This window comes from Cetorhinus maximus, chromosome 5 (genome assembly GCF_964194155.1).
Source record: "Cetorhinus maximus chromosome 5, sCetMax3.hap1.1, whole genome shotgun sequence".
In the NCBI taxonomy this organism is placed as follows: Eukaryota; Metazoa; Chordata; class Chondrichthyes; order Lamniformes; family Cetorhinidae; genus Cetorhinus; species Cetorhinus maximus.
Window position 1 is genome coordinate 21,408,170 of NC_135883.1, and position 17,554 is coordinate 21,425,723.

The following is a 17,554-nucleotide window of genomic DNA, read 5'->3' on the forward strand; positions in this document are numbered from 1 at the left end:
TATTCCAACACCCTCCTGGCCAGCCTCCCAGATTCCAACCTTCGTAAACTCGAGATCATTCAAAACTCTGCTGCCCATGTCCTAACTTGCAGTAAGTCCCATTCACCCATCACCCCTGTGCTCACAGACCTACATTGGCTCTCAGTTAAGCAATGTCTTGATTTTAAAATTTGATGGACATTGAAGTCCCCCACCCAAAGTACATTCTGTGTCCTTGCTACCCTCAGTACCTCTTCCAAGTGGCGTTCCAACATAGAGATGTACTGATTCAACAGTTGAGGGCAGTAGGTGGACATCAGCAGGAGTTTTCCTTGCCCACGTTTAACCTGATGCATTGAGACTTCATGGGGTCTGGAGTTAATGTTGAGAACTCCCAGGGCCGCTCCCTCCTGACTGTATATTAATGTGCAGCAACCTCTGGTAGTCCTGCTGGCTGGTAATCGAGGAGCCTGGGACATTGGCTGAAATACATGATTCTGTAAGTATGATTTTTTAAAAACTTATTCTTTCATGGGATGTCGGTGTCGCTGACAAGGCCAGCATTTGTTGCCCATTCCTAAAACTACCCTTGAACTGAGTGGCTTAATAGGTCATTTCAGAGGGCTGTTAAGAGTCAACCGCACTGCTGTGGGCCTGGATTCACATGTAGGCCAGACCTGGTAAGGATGGCTGATTTCTTCTCGAAAGGACAGTCGTGAACCAGATGGGTTTTGTGGTCCAGATTTTATTCCAGATTTTATTAATTGGATTTAAGTTCCATCATCTGTATGGTGGTATTTGAACCGTGTCCCTGGAACATCAGCCTGGGCCTCTAGATTACTAGTCCAGTGACATTAGCACTACACCACTGTCCTCTCCCATGTCAGGCTGTTACTCGACTAGTGTGTAGAACAACTCTCCCAACTGTTTATATCAAATATAAGCATCGCTGGTCAGGATCGTGTGTGTCTTGAAGGGGAGCTTACAGGTAGTATGTTTCCATGTGTCGATGCCCTTCTAGTTGGTAAGGATCTTGAGTTTGGAAGGTGCTGTTGAAGGAGCCTAAGCTCTTTGTCCTTTGTACGAGTCCCTGGACATTGGTGAGGTGGAGTTTGCCAGACTGGGTAAGTTTAGCAGATTTGCCTCCCTTAAGGACATCAGTGAACAAGATGAGTTTTTATGACAACCGGTGGTTCCATGGTCACTGTTACTCACTTTTTAATTCGATTTATTTAATTAATTGATTTAAAATTCCCCAGCTGCTGTGGTGGGATTTGAACTCATGTCTCTAGATCATTAGCCCAGGCCATTGGATAATTAGTCCAGTGAAATAACCATTATGCTACTGTCCCATGTTTGAAATATGTGCAATGGTAGCAGTATACATGAGAGAACTTTTATTCTCCCTAGTTGAAAGTAATCAGTTCCAATAAGCTGGGTGAAGCCTGCTTACAAAACGTGACTCAACAAGGGAAGTCACAAAAACATTTTGATAGGGTTCTCTGAGACCCCAATTTTACCTCAGGCTGCACTCTTGCTGTATTCCTAATACATAATACCAAATGTCCCTCAGATCTCCTGACCAACATTTAAAAAGCATTCTCACAAAATCATGCTGGTTAAGTTCACATCTTGACTTTTTGCTATAACTTATTTTGTCTGCCAAATTATGTGCTTTAATTTGCAGATAAAGAGCACTCACTTGTAGCTGAATTCGTATTTTGCCCAACCTGCTGTCATTGAGTTTAGCTGTAACTTTAGCAAAAGAGATGTCCTGTCTGGCTTTGTCTAATCCTGAAATTCAAAAGATACATTTGGAGATGATCTCTGGCAGTTGGCAGACTCTACTTGGTAATTGTGCTTTGGGCGTAACAGCAGCAGTGAAATGCAGGGGAATGGCATCTTGTTGCCATTGGAAACCCTGTTACTATGCTACCTGAATATCTCTCTCATTTCATTGTTGTCACATTTTGTAATTCAAACTGTACATAATTTGCTATCCTTGTGTTAAAATCAGTACAAAAGAAATGGGAATTATAAACTCGCACGCAATGGAAAACTTAAGTAACTCCTGAAACATTTTGTTTCTGCAAAGAAAAGGTACTAGTGGAGTTAACAAAAAAAATAGCAAACCAAATCCTTCCATCTCTTTCATCAATAATAAAGCTTATCACTGGTAATCCGTTTTCTCCTTCACTACAGATTCATTCTGTAGCCAGACAGTAATGGACCTAACAGGAGTAAATTAGGACACAATTTCAACTTTTTTTTGACTGAATCTTTAAATCTCTGCCTTGATTTAGTGCATGTTTGAAATTGTGGAAATATTTTTGCCTTTGGAGATAAATTGTTACATTAGTGGCTCTTTTCAGCTATCATTATTGTTACAATAGGAGAACCCAATGAAGCATCCAGGTGCAAAAACAGTTTTCAGTGATTTAATTTCAGTAGCCCCTGCAGTTAGTGGTGTAATTCTTATTGTACCTATAGGTGCAAATGCATCAATTCACATATTATAATCATTCAAGATAGTCTCCAGATTGGTGCTTTCTACTGTTTCAGATTTTCTTTTATTTGTTCATGGGATGTGGGTGTCGTTAGCTAGGCCAGCATTTATTACCCATCCCTAATTGCCTTTGTTCAGAGTCAACCACATTGCTGTGGGTGTGGAGTCACATGTAGGCCAGACCCGGTAATGACTTCCTTCCTGGGTTTTTAATTGCAGATTTTTGTTGAATTCAAATTTCACCATCTGCCATGGTGGAATTTGAACCTGGGTCCCCAGAATACTAGTCCTGGTGACAATACCACCGTGCTACCAACCCTCCCAGTTGTATTTGCTTTGTGGGTGGTTATCTGTATCTGTTGACCTATGCTATGTAGTTACCAGTACAGTGCAAGTCATCAGTTAAAAGATTCTGCAGGATATTTACATTTACTTTGGTTTTAGGGTTAAGGAAGCTGCATTTGCTGCAAGGAAAGAAGATTGGATTTAACCATGGTTCAGCATGTTTCTCCTACATTGAGGTTTCCTGGTTGATGAAGTCAAGGTGAAAAATTAGAGAAATTTCACCACATTTGCACATGAATGAGCACGTTCGCTGTGGATCATTGGTGATACTTTTGCCTCTGAATCCGAAAGTTCTGGCTTCATGTCTTTTGGAAGGGATCTTAAACAAAAGCCTTGTCTGCCCTCAGATGGATTTTAAACATCCCATGACACTATTCATAGAGGAGCAGGGGAGTTCTCCCCAGTGTCCAGGCCAATATTTATCCCTCTACCAACACCACATGCGGTCATTAGCTCATTACTTTTTATGGGATCTTGCTGTGCACAAATTGGCAGCTGCGTTTCACTAGATTACAACAGCACTACATTTGAAAAGTACTTAATTAGTTGTAAAGTGTTTGATATGTCCATGTTGTGAAAGGTGCAAGATAACTGCAAGTTCTCCCTCTCTGCCATTTATTGAAATATGAGCCAGTGATCTCCACATTATAACATAAAATTTCAGATGTTATGCTGATAGCTTATAGCTTGGAAGTACAAGTAGACCTGAGTTGACAATACGGAGGAAATGTTAGGAGTGAGATTCATGATCAGTTTTAGAGTGGCGCAGGCTGCAAAGCTGTCTAGAACACATTTATTTGATCTTATTTTCTTTAGAGTAACATAAATCAAAATGTTAATTTAAACTCTTGAAAATCCAAATCAAATAACATTTTGAACATTTTGATAACTCAAGACTTACAGGAGCAAAGCTTCAATTATGCTCCAAGGTTTCCTGGCATGGTCACTAACACTCCAGTACGGAAGACCACCTTGATTTGCTTCTGGTTGGAAGAAATCAATTTTTATTTTTACTGCTTTGAATCTCTGTCTATTTTAGCCCAAATCCTGACAATAGTAAGCACTTGTGAAGAGTAAGCATCTTAATTGCTGGTCAGATTTGTGTGTAGGAACTTTTACATTATCCCCTATTCCAAAAGCACGAAAACATATCCATTCCAAAGCTAATGGATTTATATGGACATAACTGAATGCAAGAACATTTCCTGTCTCTGCAAATAGGCTGGAAAAACATGAATGGAACAGACTTTCCAGCTTTTGCCTGCAGTGTTACATATGGGAGGAAGAAAGAGGCATCCTAAATTGGCATCCTAAAGTTTAAACCATGAATACTTGCACTTGACCGAACACCAGTGAAACCAAGTTTCTTCTTCCTCTGTTTATGTGAATTGAATTTACTTTTTAAATGACTAGGATTTTATGATGTTCGTGGGACCAAAATAAAGTTATAAGAAAATGTTAAACTTTATTTTGTTCTCTTCTATTCCCTCACAGGGGCATGTGCACAAGCATATTATTTGTGTTGCATTGGGTTTTCACAACATGCTGCTGGAGGAGGTTTGGAGATAGAAAAACTTGTGTTCATTAGACTGGTTAATACAGTCTTGTTACAGTTATTAGTATCATAAGGAGCTACTTGATGAAGCTGCTATATAGCAACAACTTCTGTGTCAACATGATGGTCAGCAAACTAATACATTGACTGAATTTAAAAAGCCATTGTCACTTCTTCGAGGTTTTGGAGCTTGTTTAGTTTCTGGAAGTGTTCTTGAAAAATGTCTTGAGACACAGCATTGGCTAGTGGGAAAGTTTATGCTGCAGAAGATGATGTACTTATTATAATACAAACCTCTGCAACAGGGAACCTTTCTTTACTAACTTTTCTAATGTACTGCATCTATTTAACTGTAAGATACATGCTTTAAATGTAAAAAGTCAAGGTTAAAGCTGTAACCTATATGCAAATAAGTATGGAACTTTAAATTAGTTTTACATAGAAACTTGGCGAAGCTAAATAAATAACTATATACACTTAACATCATGGAGTAGACATTCTGTCTGACTAGTCCTTTACCTGATTTTGTACATAAATCTACATTTCTTCAGAGAACAATGATAGTAATTTTTTTTTACTGTATTTCATTTCATCATGTTCCATCAATAGATTCATTTTTCATTTCAGTTGCAGGCAGAAATTACTGCTGGTTGGATTATTACTTGTGTCTAATGTCTAGCGTTTTTCTGTCTCTGTTGTTTCAACTGCAGCGTAAGAACATTAAATTTAAAAATACTCGAGAGAAGAAATAAATCCGAGTACTTTCAAATAATCATATGATCCTATCACCAGCAGTAATTTCCACTTTCAAGCTCAGAGTGCCTCCCAGAATACGCTGACTTCAATTACCAAATTTTCAGTGGGACAGATATTTGTCTCCTGCAGCAGCCTGGCCATTCTGAACAGAATTTCAGCAGTTCTTACTTTAAATTGTCATTCAAGTTGACGTTCTTGGAAGAAGTTTTTTTTTCAAAAAATCTTTACATAGGCCAACATAGTGTGGTGGTAAGCTTGTGGTAAAAACCAAACTGCTGCTGCAGTGCCTTTCAGGGAAGGAAGCCTACCATCCTTGTCTGGTGTGGTAAAGTGACTCAAGACTTTCACTCAACTTTTACTGCAAAAAAAAGACTGAAAGCACTATTGACTAAACAATTTTGTTGCAGGCATCTTAGACTTCAAACCACAACAGAATTTTATCCTCCAACTTTTAACACAATTGAAAACCCATTTTACAGCTGTGCGATTTTCCTGGATCCAGTCCAAAGTGATTCTTAGTTCCTGGGGGTTTGCACCCGTTTTTTTCCTTTCCCAGTCTGATGACTTTTAATTCCAGAACTGTCTTTCACAGTGAGGGTTTTTCCTGGTGATTCTCCCTTTAGCTCAAGTTAGGTGAATCTTCCAGCCTTGTTTCAAATCCTCACAAATTTGTTTTTTTCAATTTGAGCATGAGCTCCCACTCGCTCCTATGCTGAGGCATAGAATATAAGAGCAGGGAGGTTATACTGGAACTGTATAAAACGCTGGTTAGGCCACAGCTGGAGTATTGTCTGCGGTTCTGGAATCCGCATTATAGGAAGGATATGATCGCACTAGAGTGAGTGCAGAGGAGTTTTACCAGGATGTTGCCTGGGCTGGAGAGTTTTAGTTATGAGGAGAGATTAGATAGACTGGAGTTATTTTCCCTGGAGCAGAGGAGATTTGAGGGGGGGGACGTGACTGAGGTGTATAAAATTATGAGGGGCATAGATAGGGTAGACAGTAAGGAACTTTTCCCCTTGGTGGAGGGATCAAAAACCAGGGGGCATCGATTTAAGGCAAGGGGAAGGAGGTTTAGAGGGTGGTGGGAATCTGGAACTCACTGCCTGAAAGGATGGTAAAGGCAGAAACCCTCATAACATTTAAGAAGTATTTGGATGCGCACTTGCGATGCCATGACATGCAAGGTTATGGGCCTAGTGCTGAAAATAAGATTAGAATAGTTAGGTACATGTTCAACCAGCGCAAACTCGATGGGCCGAAGGGCCTTATTCTGTGCTGTAGACCTCTATGACTCTGTGTTTCTGCACAATTAGCCAGAGACTTTTGGCCTCTAGCTGTTCCGTCTTTCTTGGTTCCTGGCAGACCGACTATATCTGAGAGCTTCAGGGATATCTTAGATACCATGATTCAATGGTACAACCTAAAAATGAGCAGGGAGTTCTCCCCATCTTCAGGTCAGTAGTGATCCCTCAACTAGCATCTCATATTAAAAATAAATCTGATCACCTTGACTGCCATGTTATCTTACATTACAATAGTGAGTTAATTTCAAACATTCTTCATTGGCTGTTAAATGCTTTGGGCTGTTCCAAGGTCATGTAAGGCTTTCTAGACCCCTCCATTATTGAAAACAATCTGTTTCTAACTACCATATCCATCTCGGACATGTTAACGTAGCTGCAATGCTGAAGGAGTCTCTACCTCTCGAGGGAGACTGTGTCCTCCATTTGTCAGGTGATTGGGCCTGAGATTAGCTTCGACAGTGTGGGTGGACACCCCATGCCAGTGGCTCTGAAGGCCACAGTGGCCCTCAACTCCTATGCCTCCGGTTCTTTCCAGGGGTCAGTGGGGGATCTGTGTGGAATGTCCCAATCAGCTGTCGACAGTTGCGTCAAGCTGGTGACAGAAGCCCTGTTCAGGGGGTAATGACATTTATTCATTTCTGTACAGACGAAGCCACCCAGCTGAATGAGCCAGAAGGTTTGCAGCGATTGCTGTATTCCCCCACATCCAGGCTGCAATCAACTGCACACATGTGGCCATCAAGGTGCTAGCAGGTCAGCCGGGTGCCTTTGTCAACAGGAAGGGCTTTCACTCCATGAACTTGCAGATAGTTTGTGACCATAAGACGCATATTCTGCAAGTCTGTGCAAGGTATCCTAGCAGCTCCCAGGTCACTTAAATCCTCAGACACTCCCAGGTGCCAAGGTTCTTCAGTGCTCCAGCTCGGCTGGATGGATGGCTGCTGGGTGACAAGGGCTATCCATTGAAAAGATGGCTTATGATACCTCTCCACCACCCAAGAACAGAGGCAGACCAGTGTTATAATAGGAGTCATGCATTCACAAGGGCAGTGATGGAGAAGACCATGGGTCTTCTGAAGATGCGCTTCTGATGCCTGAACCGTTCAGGGGGAGCACTACAATATCACCCCCCCCCTCTCCCCCCACCCCCCCTCCCCACCAGAGTGAGTGTCACTGATCTTGGCTGCAAGCTGCACTCTCCACAGCCTGGCTCTGACAAGAGGGGACCTACTGGGGGAACAGGATCTTGAAGCAGCTCCACAGGCCACAGAGGATAAATCCAGTAGTGAGTCAGAAGAGGAACACGGTGAGGAGAACGCTGAGGGCGTGGAGGTAGACCTCTGTAGCCTTCAGGGAGGCAGGGACGCCTTGATACAACGCTGCTTCAACTAGGTTGCCAAAGATCTGCTCCCACCTTATGCTAGGGCTGCCGCCTCCATCCAGGATGTCCGAAATGCCCCTGTCATGTGAACTCAAAGTCCACTCAGTGCCTGTGCAAGTTTAGAGCCATTCACGTCCAGCATTACATACCGGCGTACCCTGCACCAAAAATAAAAGGTGAAGCATACTCAGACCATCACAACAAAAGCACATTTAATGTTATTGTCATATTCAAATCATTTTGACATAACCATTACTGTTGTTGATGCCCACACCAGTAGACATATAAAAATGTATACAAATACAAATGTAACTGAACAGAAGATCACCTGAGAACAGTCCCTCTTGTGCTCATGGTGCCTTAAAATTAGGTTTACGAGTGCTATATCTAGGTGCTCTCCCCTCACTGGCAGTGGGGGCGGCCTGCTGACTCTGGTGTCTTGTTGGCTTGATGATCTTGGCAGTTGTCCTTTGGCCAGTGGAGCCACTGGAGCCATGCTGGGCTGTGCTGGCCCCACCTGGGAGGGAGCGGCCAGTGCCACTGCTGGCATCTCCCCAGTCATCGCAGACTCATCAGATGCCATGGTCACTGGCAGAGGAGCTGCTGCCGTCATCCAGAGCATCCTGAGAGGAGCCCGCAGAGACGACGAGCAGCTCGTGCGCCAACATCAGGTCACTCCGGACCTCCCTGCTTTCTATTGATGGACGGGCACCTAGCTGGGATACTAGGTGCCTCATCCATCTCCCACCCTTGCACTGACCACCTAAGGTCAGTGCCTGTATGAGGGCTCGCAGGTCCGAGTGCAACCCAGGAACCACTGATTCTGTTGCTGGAGCTGTCTTTCCGTGAGAGTCGCCACTCTCTCAACGGAGGAAGCAGTGCGCTCTGCCATGAGGGTCAACGCAGTGCTTATGCTCCGCATGGAGTCCTCCAAAACAGAGACTATAGCATACATACCCTCATGGATCTCTGCCAGATCCTGCCTCACATCCCGCTGGACGTCCAGCACCTGCCGCCCAACGGACAACTCTAACGGCTCATCATCTACCTGTGACCCAGCATCATCCTGGTCCCCAGCAATCCTCCGACTGCCAGCGCCCTGGGCACTCTTACCTCCGCCTGCACCTCAAGCGAGTGTGAAGTGCCCTCACCAATATGCACCAACAATATAGCTGATCATCTAATGCCCATCGAGGTGCTGGTATCTGCACTGGTGCCTGGTTCAGGGTGCGGGTGTGACGCAGGTGCAGTTGAAGCCTGGCAGTCCTCTGGTGTCAGTGGTGGCCCTTCTGGGTCCTAAGAATGAGAGCATGCTGACGAATCTAAAGGAGAACAAGGACATATCATTCGTCATCACTCTGTCGCTGTGCCTGCCAGGTGCCCTGGTGAGACAATGGAGATCTGCATCATAGTGCCATTGTCTCTCAATGATCAATGGGGACTCCAGGTTTGAGGCTTTCATCAATTAAGGGATTACACTAGAATGGTTGCACAAGCTGAAACTTTCACCTCTGTGCACTGCGCTCTTACCATCATCTGACACCTCTGCCTCTCCACAACCGGTTGCACGGGGAGACTGCCGGCTCTCCAGCTCCAGGGTGTCCTGCTCGAACCTGGTCAGCAGCAGCAGGTTGGGCAGGCCTCCGCCTGTCCATGACCTCTCCAATTGGTTATGGCTTCTCCTGAAAGTATAAAGGAGCATTCATTAGTCCACTCTCTACCTGCAGCGCCATTGCAGCTTAGCCAACCCCACCTGAGGAACACCTTGCAGAGTACATCTGAGTCGAGGCCCTCGACCCACAAGGCAATCAGCCCAAGCTGCCAAGGCTTACCGCCTTGGCCAGCCCAGCATTATTGACAGTTGGCACTTGGACTCTTAACACCCTGAGCTCCACAGGGGCTGGCCAGCCCTTAAGACTGCACCACACTGCTTCATGCCAATGTGGTACTTGCCCTTCCTGAGCGCAGCAGGTCTTTGAACCTCTTGCGGCACTGCACCCATGTATGCTGCACAGCTTCGTGGCTACTGGCTTGGGCTGCCACCTCCCCCCAGGCTTTCTTCGTCAGCTGTGGAGGGCCTCCTCCTTCCGTCCCTTGGTACAAGGGTGTCCTTCCTGGCAGCCGCCTCCACCAGGAGGACTGCAAGGCACTCGTCCGAAAAGCAGGGGTCCAAGTGCCCACCCGACTTCCCCTCCCACCTTGTGTCTCCAGCTGCTGCCAAGGCCGTAAGTACTTCTGTAATGCAGGCTGTATGCTTCTTCACCGGCAGCCTTCAAGGGGCTGCCTTTGCCATTTTCAAACTGGCTGCCGGGTCACCATTGGACCAGGTGGCCAATAGGCCCCTGCCCCCACCTGGCCCTTCCAACCATTGGGAAGCCATGTTTCATGCTGGGCGGGCCTATATTGACCAGCCAGCGTGAAATCATAGCTGTGGACTGATTGCCGTCAGGAGCCCGTTTCCCGGCTGCTCCCAGGCCAGCCGTTCACGCCCACCCGCCGAGCTGAAAGTTCAGCCCTGTGTTGTTTTTTGGTTTTAATTCATTTGACGACACTGCCTTGAGTCTTCAGGAAGCCAGTGCTTCAAATTTGTTGGAGAAGATAATTGCTCTGAATGTTCCTGCGCTTGCTTTCCCTCACCTCTCAATTAGCACCACTCAGTTGTCCACCCACCAATGTCATCCATCTATCTCTCAGCTGGCGATGACCCTCTGAGACCTCTTGTTCCCAAGACCTCTCTCCATCCTTGATGCTATGAAATTTCTCCAAACCTGCCTTATGTTCCGAGATCTTGAGCTCAAGTAATTTGAATTGCGGGCACTTCTGCGTACATGCCTGCCCGATTTAACATTTGCTCAAAATTGGCGAAGTCCTGTAGAAATCGCATGTCACTGTATATTCGGCAGGCCTGGCAGCATCTGTGGAGAGAGAAAACAGAGTTAACGTTTCACCTCAGGGAATTTCTTCAGAAAATCCTTCAGAAAGATCCCTGACCTGAAACATTGGGCAGGATTTTTGGTTGGTGGGGTTTCCCGCTCTGTCGCCTCAAGAGTCAGCAGGGAATGCATCCCCACTGATACCAACTGCTCCTCAACCATACAACCCTCCATGAGGCATCAATTGCCCAAGATCGAGACTTCCAGCCCCATCTGGGGAGGAAATACTGCCTTAGAGAGCTGCTGTACCAGGAGTGCCAGGTGCGAGTGGCGGTCATTGCTGGGATTACAGCCTGTCCCCGAAGAAGAAGAGATTATGGATGCCAGACCTTGGGTGGGTAAGTCCAGGGTTTCGGAGGGGCTTGGCTGGCAGGTCCCAGCGAGGGGGCAGATGGGCCAGGTTTGTGAGGCCAGTGGGAGAGCGTTAAAGGGGGCAGTATGACCTTGTGGGGGGTGCCTCCAATGGGCACAAGGGCCCCAGATTCCTCCCTCCCCAACGCCCCACCCTTGCCCAACATGATCGGTAAAATCCACCGGGCTACGCACCTTTTTTCTTTGGCCACAGGATGTGCTCATTGCTGGCTAGGAGAGCATTTATTGTCCATTCCAAATTAGCTTGGGCCTCCCTTTTTCACTAGCTATATAGCAACAAGGCAGGATGAGATACCTAAGTGGCTATTAATTGGCCACTTATGGTTTTCAAAAGGCCTAAGGGTGGGTTGGTCACCTGTGCCTCCACCGTCCCCTTGTCTGTCCGTCCATTCCTCCCGTAAAATGGGAGACAGGTCGAGGTAGGCAGTGTACAAGCCATGCACTGCATTTTATGAGCACCCCCGCCTTAAAACCTGCAGTGGGGGGGGTGGGGGGCAATAAAAGTTTGCTCATTAACTCTGTTTCTCTCTCCACGGATGCTGCCAGATCAGCTGAATATTTCTAGCGCTTTCTACTCTTATATATGATTTCCAGCATCTGCAGTATTTTGCTTTTGCTTTGGCCGGAATTTTCCGTTCCCGTTGGCATTTGCGTCATGGTGGGCATGAACGGACAATATGGCAGGAAGGCCAAAAATCAGTTTCATGCCGTCGTGAAACCAGTTTGCGATTGTCCGCTCCACCCATCACTGGCAGGCCACCCTTTCCCGTTGCCGAACGTCGGGAACATAGCATTAATACATCTGCATCTAATTATAAGCCCTGTTTGCCAGAATCATCCCCCCTCGTCAAATTTACTGCCCACATTGACAGAAAAACTCACCGGCCCAGAACATGTCTGGATAAATGTGACGTGCAGAAGTCAGGATTTAATATTAGGGCCTTGCTCACATCACAGACATCTGAGGAGCAGAGGTGCTGGAGCCCTACAGCTGCCAGATCCTGGAAGAACGCATGCATCACATGCTCAGTGAATTCTGATGGAAATGGCTCCACTGCGAAGCAGCCCACGGAAGGTGGAAGGTCACCATTGATGTCTGGGTCCTGCTTCAGGACATCAGTGTCTTGGCTGTGGCCTGCTACGGATGATCGTCGAGGGGCTCGATAGGAAGGTCTATGTTTGACTGGGAGAGAAAAGTGTACCAAGGGTGAGGTTGGGAGCAGGGGAACGATGGTGTCAGAGGGAGGTGAGGGAATGATAGTGTCGGGAGTGGGAGGTTGGGAGGGGGGAGGGAGTACGGGGGCGGGGTGGGGGGGTGGGGAGGAGTGTGTAATGGAGAATGCGGCAACTGAGGAGGTAGATGTAAGGGGGAGGTAGGTGTAAGGGCAGGAGTCGGTGGGGGGGAGGTGGGGACAGGAGTCCAGAGGGAGGAAGGAGTAAGGGTGGAAGAAGGATTGATCATGGGGATGTTGCGAGGGGTGGGGGGTGCTGTCTAGGTGATCATGCAAGGGAGGGGACTGTGGAGTCGATGACTGCCTCCTGGGGAGTGAAATGAGGATGGGCGTGGTTGGAGGAAATGGTGAAAATCATTAAGGGCGGAGTGAGCCAATAAGGTGAGGGTGCGACAGTAGCAGTAGAAGGGATAGCGAAGGTGGTTGGTGGGGACTCAGAGGCAGACATGGACCCTGGGGTGGGAAGGAGGAGGTCAGGGAGGTCAGTGTGGATGGAGGTGGGATTCTCGGGAAGATAGGGACTGTGCACGTTCACCTGGACACCCCGGAAAGAGAAGGGTTCTGGTTGTTAGGTGACAGCGGGGAGGGGGAAGGTGATGCGGGGGGTCAACAGTGATGGGGGAAAGGACGTAGGTGACTCGGGGAGGGGAAGGGACGGGGTGGGAGCTGAAGACATAATTGACAACCACCATGCTTTTGAAAGTGAAAGGAACCTCATGTTGGTTGGGCGCAGGAGCTGCATGGGAGTGAGATCAGTGGGTGGGCGGAGACACAGGTCAGCCCAGATGGACAACTGAAAGAGAACCCCAGCAGGCAGCATTGAAAACGCTCAGGACATTGAGATGAGTGTGACAGATGAAGGCTCCGTGTGCATGGGAGAGTGCCTGCACGAGGCTTCGAAAGGTCCTGCCACACACACTTCTCCCGCCAGAATCACTTGTGGGTTGGCTACGTGCAGCTGAACTGCTAGTCGTGGGGGAGGTGGGGGGGGATGGGGGGGTTGCAGTGGGAGGACTCATGAAGCCTGTAAATGAAGCTGAAAGACAACATTACACATTATTCAGTGAAAGTGAATAGATTTTCAGATTATTAAGTGAGACAAATGTGTTCAACCGTGAAACCACTTGTGGTCGGAAATTCTTAAGTTTTCTAAGCCTACCACTTCCTCTAGGTGCTGCCTTGACACCCACAGCAGGGGTGGAGACAGCCTGTGCAATGGTCCTGTTGCCTCTGACTTTGGCGTGGGTCCTCTGGAGAGCTGAGGCCTTCAGGGCCTTGGCTTGCTTTGGCTGTCCTCCTGTGTGCAAGCTGCTACCCCTGCTGTCACAGAAGGCAAGGCTGAGGAGGGGTCACAGGCAAAGGGGATTCGGAGGGAGCAGAGAGCCCCTGAGATTCCTCAGTGGATGACCTGGGGTGTCCAGCTGCCACTCCTCCTGCTCTGTTTCTCTCTCGCGTTGCCACTACAAGAACTCACCCATAGCTACCGCAATGGAGTTCAGGTCTATGCACATTGCCCCTTTCTGCTGAACCAGGGTCCCCATGGTGTCTGCCATCCTTCCCATGGAAACCTCCATTTCATCAGAGATCAGGCGGACACCGTCCTCTGACTCGCGTGCCACTCTGTTGAGGGCTCCCAACAGCTCTGCGTGATGTCCCCCCACCTTCTGCTGACTCTCCAGGATGAGTTGGAAGGCTGAATCCAGAGGCTTGTCATCTGTCTCGGACCTCACAGATGCCTCTTTCCCAGCAGTCCTCCGAGTGCCGGTGAGCGTGGCTGAACCTGCCTCCTCCTGCAGACATGTGTCAGTTCAGTGCCCACCAGACTGTGAACCCAAGCCTGCTCTAAACCTAGGTCCCATTGGGGTGTATGTTTCTGCGCTGATGGAGGGTGTGGGTAAGCGCTGTATCGGGTTTTCCAGGCTGCTTATTTCCAGCTCTCCAATGGAGGAGGTGCTGTCTTTGCTGGAGGGGTGGACCTGAGGACGGAGCTGAGGGACTGGCTGGCTGAGGGTGTCGGTCGCTTGGCAGAGCTGCCTGTAAAACAAAGTAGAGATAATTAATGAATGGAAGCAGAGTCAAAAGCAGGAGAGAGAGCACTCACAGTTCTGTTGAGAGTAGGATGATGTAGTGCAGGATCCTCACGTGGGTGTTCGCCATTGACTTCACTGTGACCGCAAGCATGATCCACGTCCTCACCAGTCAGCGCGATGGCACGCTCCTCATAGTGAGTGAGGGGTCTAATGTGGCCACTGTACCCCTGGTCTGTGATCTCTCCCTGCTGTTATGAACCAGCTTCTCCTGCATGAAAACAGATGGAGTGTGAGCAGGATGCATGGCACTGCGTGGAATGTTTGTGTGGCAACTGGAGCCATGGACAGGGTGAGGACACAAGCTCCACCTGATGGCGATGTGAGGGTGTGTGTGAGCGTTAGTGGTGTTGTCCCTTGAGGTATGAAAACCCTGCAGATGTGTGATGGGCTGTGAGAGTTGAGAGTGATGAGAACAGTGACTTACCCTGGTGGAATGGATGAGACCATTCATCCTCTTCCCGCACTGGATGGCTAACCTCTTTTGCAGGCCATTGGTGCTGACCATCGCTACCACCGCCTCCCGTGCTGGATTGGTGACCTTGCTTGCTGGTCTTCACCCAGAGCTGGGGTCAAGGACATCGCGGCAGGCCTCCACTATGTCCAGTAGGTGCTTCGGGGATGCGTCGCTAAATGTGGGAGCAGCAAGTTTCCTTCCTTTAGCAGCCATCAGTTCCCAGCAGCTTCCTATCCCATGAAGAGTGCTAGCTCTTTGCAGGTGTGGCCTTTAAAGAGGGCACCCGATTTACAGAAGGCCTGAGGTGATCACAGGGCGGGCGTATCAGAGAATGCCCTGCCAGCAACCTGTCGTGTTTCCTGCGAATGCATAATTAATGAGGTGAGAATGGGACAAAATGGCACGAAAACCCACCATTGCAACCAGCGAGTATAAAGTCCTTTTCCCCACCCGCTACTGCACTTAGTGCAAATCTAGGACGATCCCTCCCTTTGGGCACTATCTCTTCCTGTGGTGCCATTCTTGCCATAGGCGGAAGTAGCACCCAGTGTTTTAGGTTTAATGACATTAGTGATAACAGCCTCACAAAGCACCTTGATGGCTGTTCGTGCGTTTGTTTAATATAATTTTTCTGATTTTTACTACGACTGATTCATAGTTTCCTCCAAAACATAGCAAAGGCAGATTCATATCCTTCATTACATTCTTTGATTTTTTTCTTCTCAACAATATCATATTTTTAAAACCATGGCTTACGATAATCCATATTTTGAACAAAATTTAAAATGATCCTGATCAGTATGATTATTTGTTTTTAAACTGGTGATAAATAAAACTGTTTAAATTGTGTACTATAAGCTCTATGTGGGAAGCTACTAAAATGAAATGATAGTTTCTTTATGAAGGATATTTGACATTAAAAGTTTTAACTGTATAATTTTGCTTTCATTTTTTAAAATTTAATTCACAGCTACGTTTATTAAATGTTCTACATTATTTAATGATCATTTAAACTGTGTTCCATTTTAATCAGGTTGCTGGGATGGGTAATCTGCTTAAGGTCCTAACCAGGGAGATTGAAAACTATCCACATTTTTTCCTGGATTTTGAAAGTAAGTTGTACTGCCGGGCGGCAATGGACTCTAAGCCTAAGCTTCAGCTGTTTTAAATCAAACCCTTCACATACAATGTGGTTGAGGAACAAAACACTTCTGGAAATCATTCACTTCTCCCAAGAGAGCAAAGTTGATGGCATATTTCCCCTCAAAAGTCTTTAATATTCACCACATAGTGCATCTTTCTCTTCCCTTTCTTCTCTTTCAGGAACCAAATGGGGAATCTTCTAAAAGTTCTCACTTGCACAGAGTTTGATCAAGGGCCAAATTTTTTTCTTGACTTTGAAAGTGAGAATAGACTCTTGCTTGGCTTTTACCATAAAACCACTCTGCATGTGTCTGTAGCATAGAAGTCATTGGGGTGTGAAAGGAACTAAAATGGTTTGGGTGCCTACAATACTGCATCTTCCCTAAATCTGTTCTCATTTTTGGCATTTGCTTCACTATCGCTTGACACTCCAACCAAGGACAATAATAGAACTTCTAATATAAAAGTGACCCAAACCACAAAGTTTAGTGAAGGTGCTATTGTGGTTATGGCCATTTGGACTGGAAGTTAATCTGACACTGTTTTGCAAAAACTACCAAATGAGGGACTTGGCACTTGGGATGTATGCAATTAAAAATATCTTCCTTCCATTAAGATTAAAAATATTCACCCAATTGATTGGGCATGTGATTTTAAAGTTTATGGTTTTCACCTCATTAAGTAGCTTGCTGCTTGGTAGACCCTATAGTAAATCAAAATGTTGTCATTTGCCCATAATCTATTATATTGTTTAATGCAAAGAAAGATATGTTTAATTATTGAACTGTGATTTTGTGAAATTCTGTACATTTTAAATTAGTATGAGGATTTATATGTGGAAAAGTATTATATCTACTCACAAGTCACTGCAGCTCATAAATTGAATAATGGTTTGTTGATGTACATCAGACAGATTTTTTGAGGTCCTAAAAGTAGTGGTAGTAACATTTTGTTCCTTGCATGCCCCTTGGATTACACTTGGATGACACTATGCAATGCATGGTTTTTCAACTGGAATTTCTAAATCTTACAATAACTTGGGTTGACTTCTTAGAATATGCTCATTTTTTTTAAGAAAAAAGTCAAATGTCTAACATCATTGTGGAAAAATGTGCTCAACAGTGAGGTTTGCCATATGGATCTACAGTTCTTCACCATTTACTATTGTATAATTTTAACAAATTATTTTAGGGATTTCATTGAAACTTCGTGAAAACTTTAGATGAGATGTTTAATGTACAGTTTCTAATCACCCAGTAAATCTACATTTAAATTTCGTTTTGATATTTATCAATATTTATGTGCAATAAGTTTGAACATAAAATTGATAGGATTCTAAATTTTTCCACTCTGATTATGTGAATCTGCTAGCTATTGTATATCCCTGCATGATTTTAATAAGCTGGTTTTCTTTGTTAGCTAACTACAGTATATGGTGATACTTAGCAGAAATCACTCATCACAGCCAATGTGGCTTGATGCTTTATACAATGTAGAGGGT

At 46.0% G+C, this 17,554-nt stretch overlaps 1 protein-coding gene across 7 annotated transcripts in view; it reads left to right on the forward strand.

Moving 5' to 3' along the window:
• The window catches only part of LOC144680519 (CYFIP-related Rac1 interactor A), a 144,037-nt gene that overhangs the window by 96,632 nt on the left and 29,851 nt on the right, over positions 1–17,554 (forward strand). For all 7 annotated transcript variants that reach the window (XR_013576570.1, XM_078541588.1, XM_078541589.1 and 4 more), the window contains one exon: positions 15,944–16,022. Coding sequence is in view for 6 of the 7 variants with exons in the window: in XM_078541588.1 (XP_078397714.1) it covers positions 15,953–16,022 (70 nt within the window). In the remaining variant the exon portion in view is untranslated. The remainder of the gene's footprint in view (positions 1–15,943; positions 16,023–17,554) is intronic.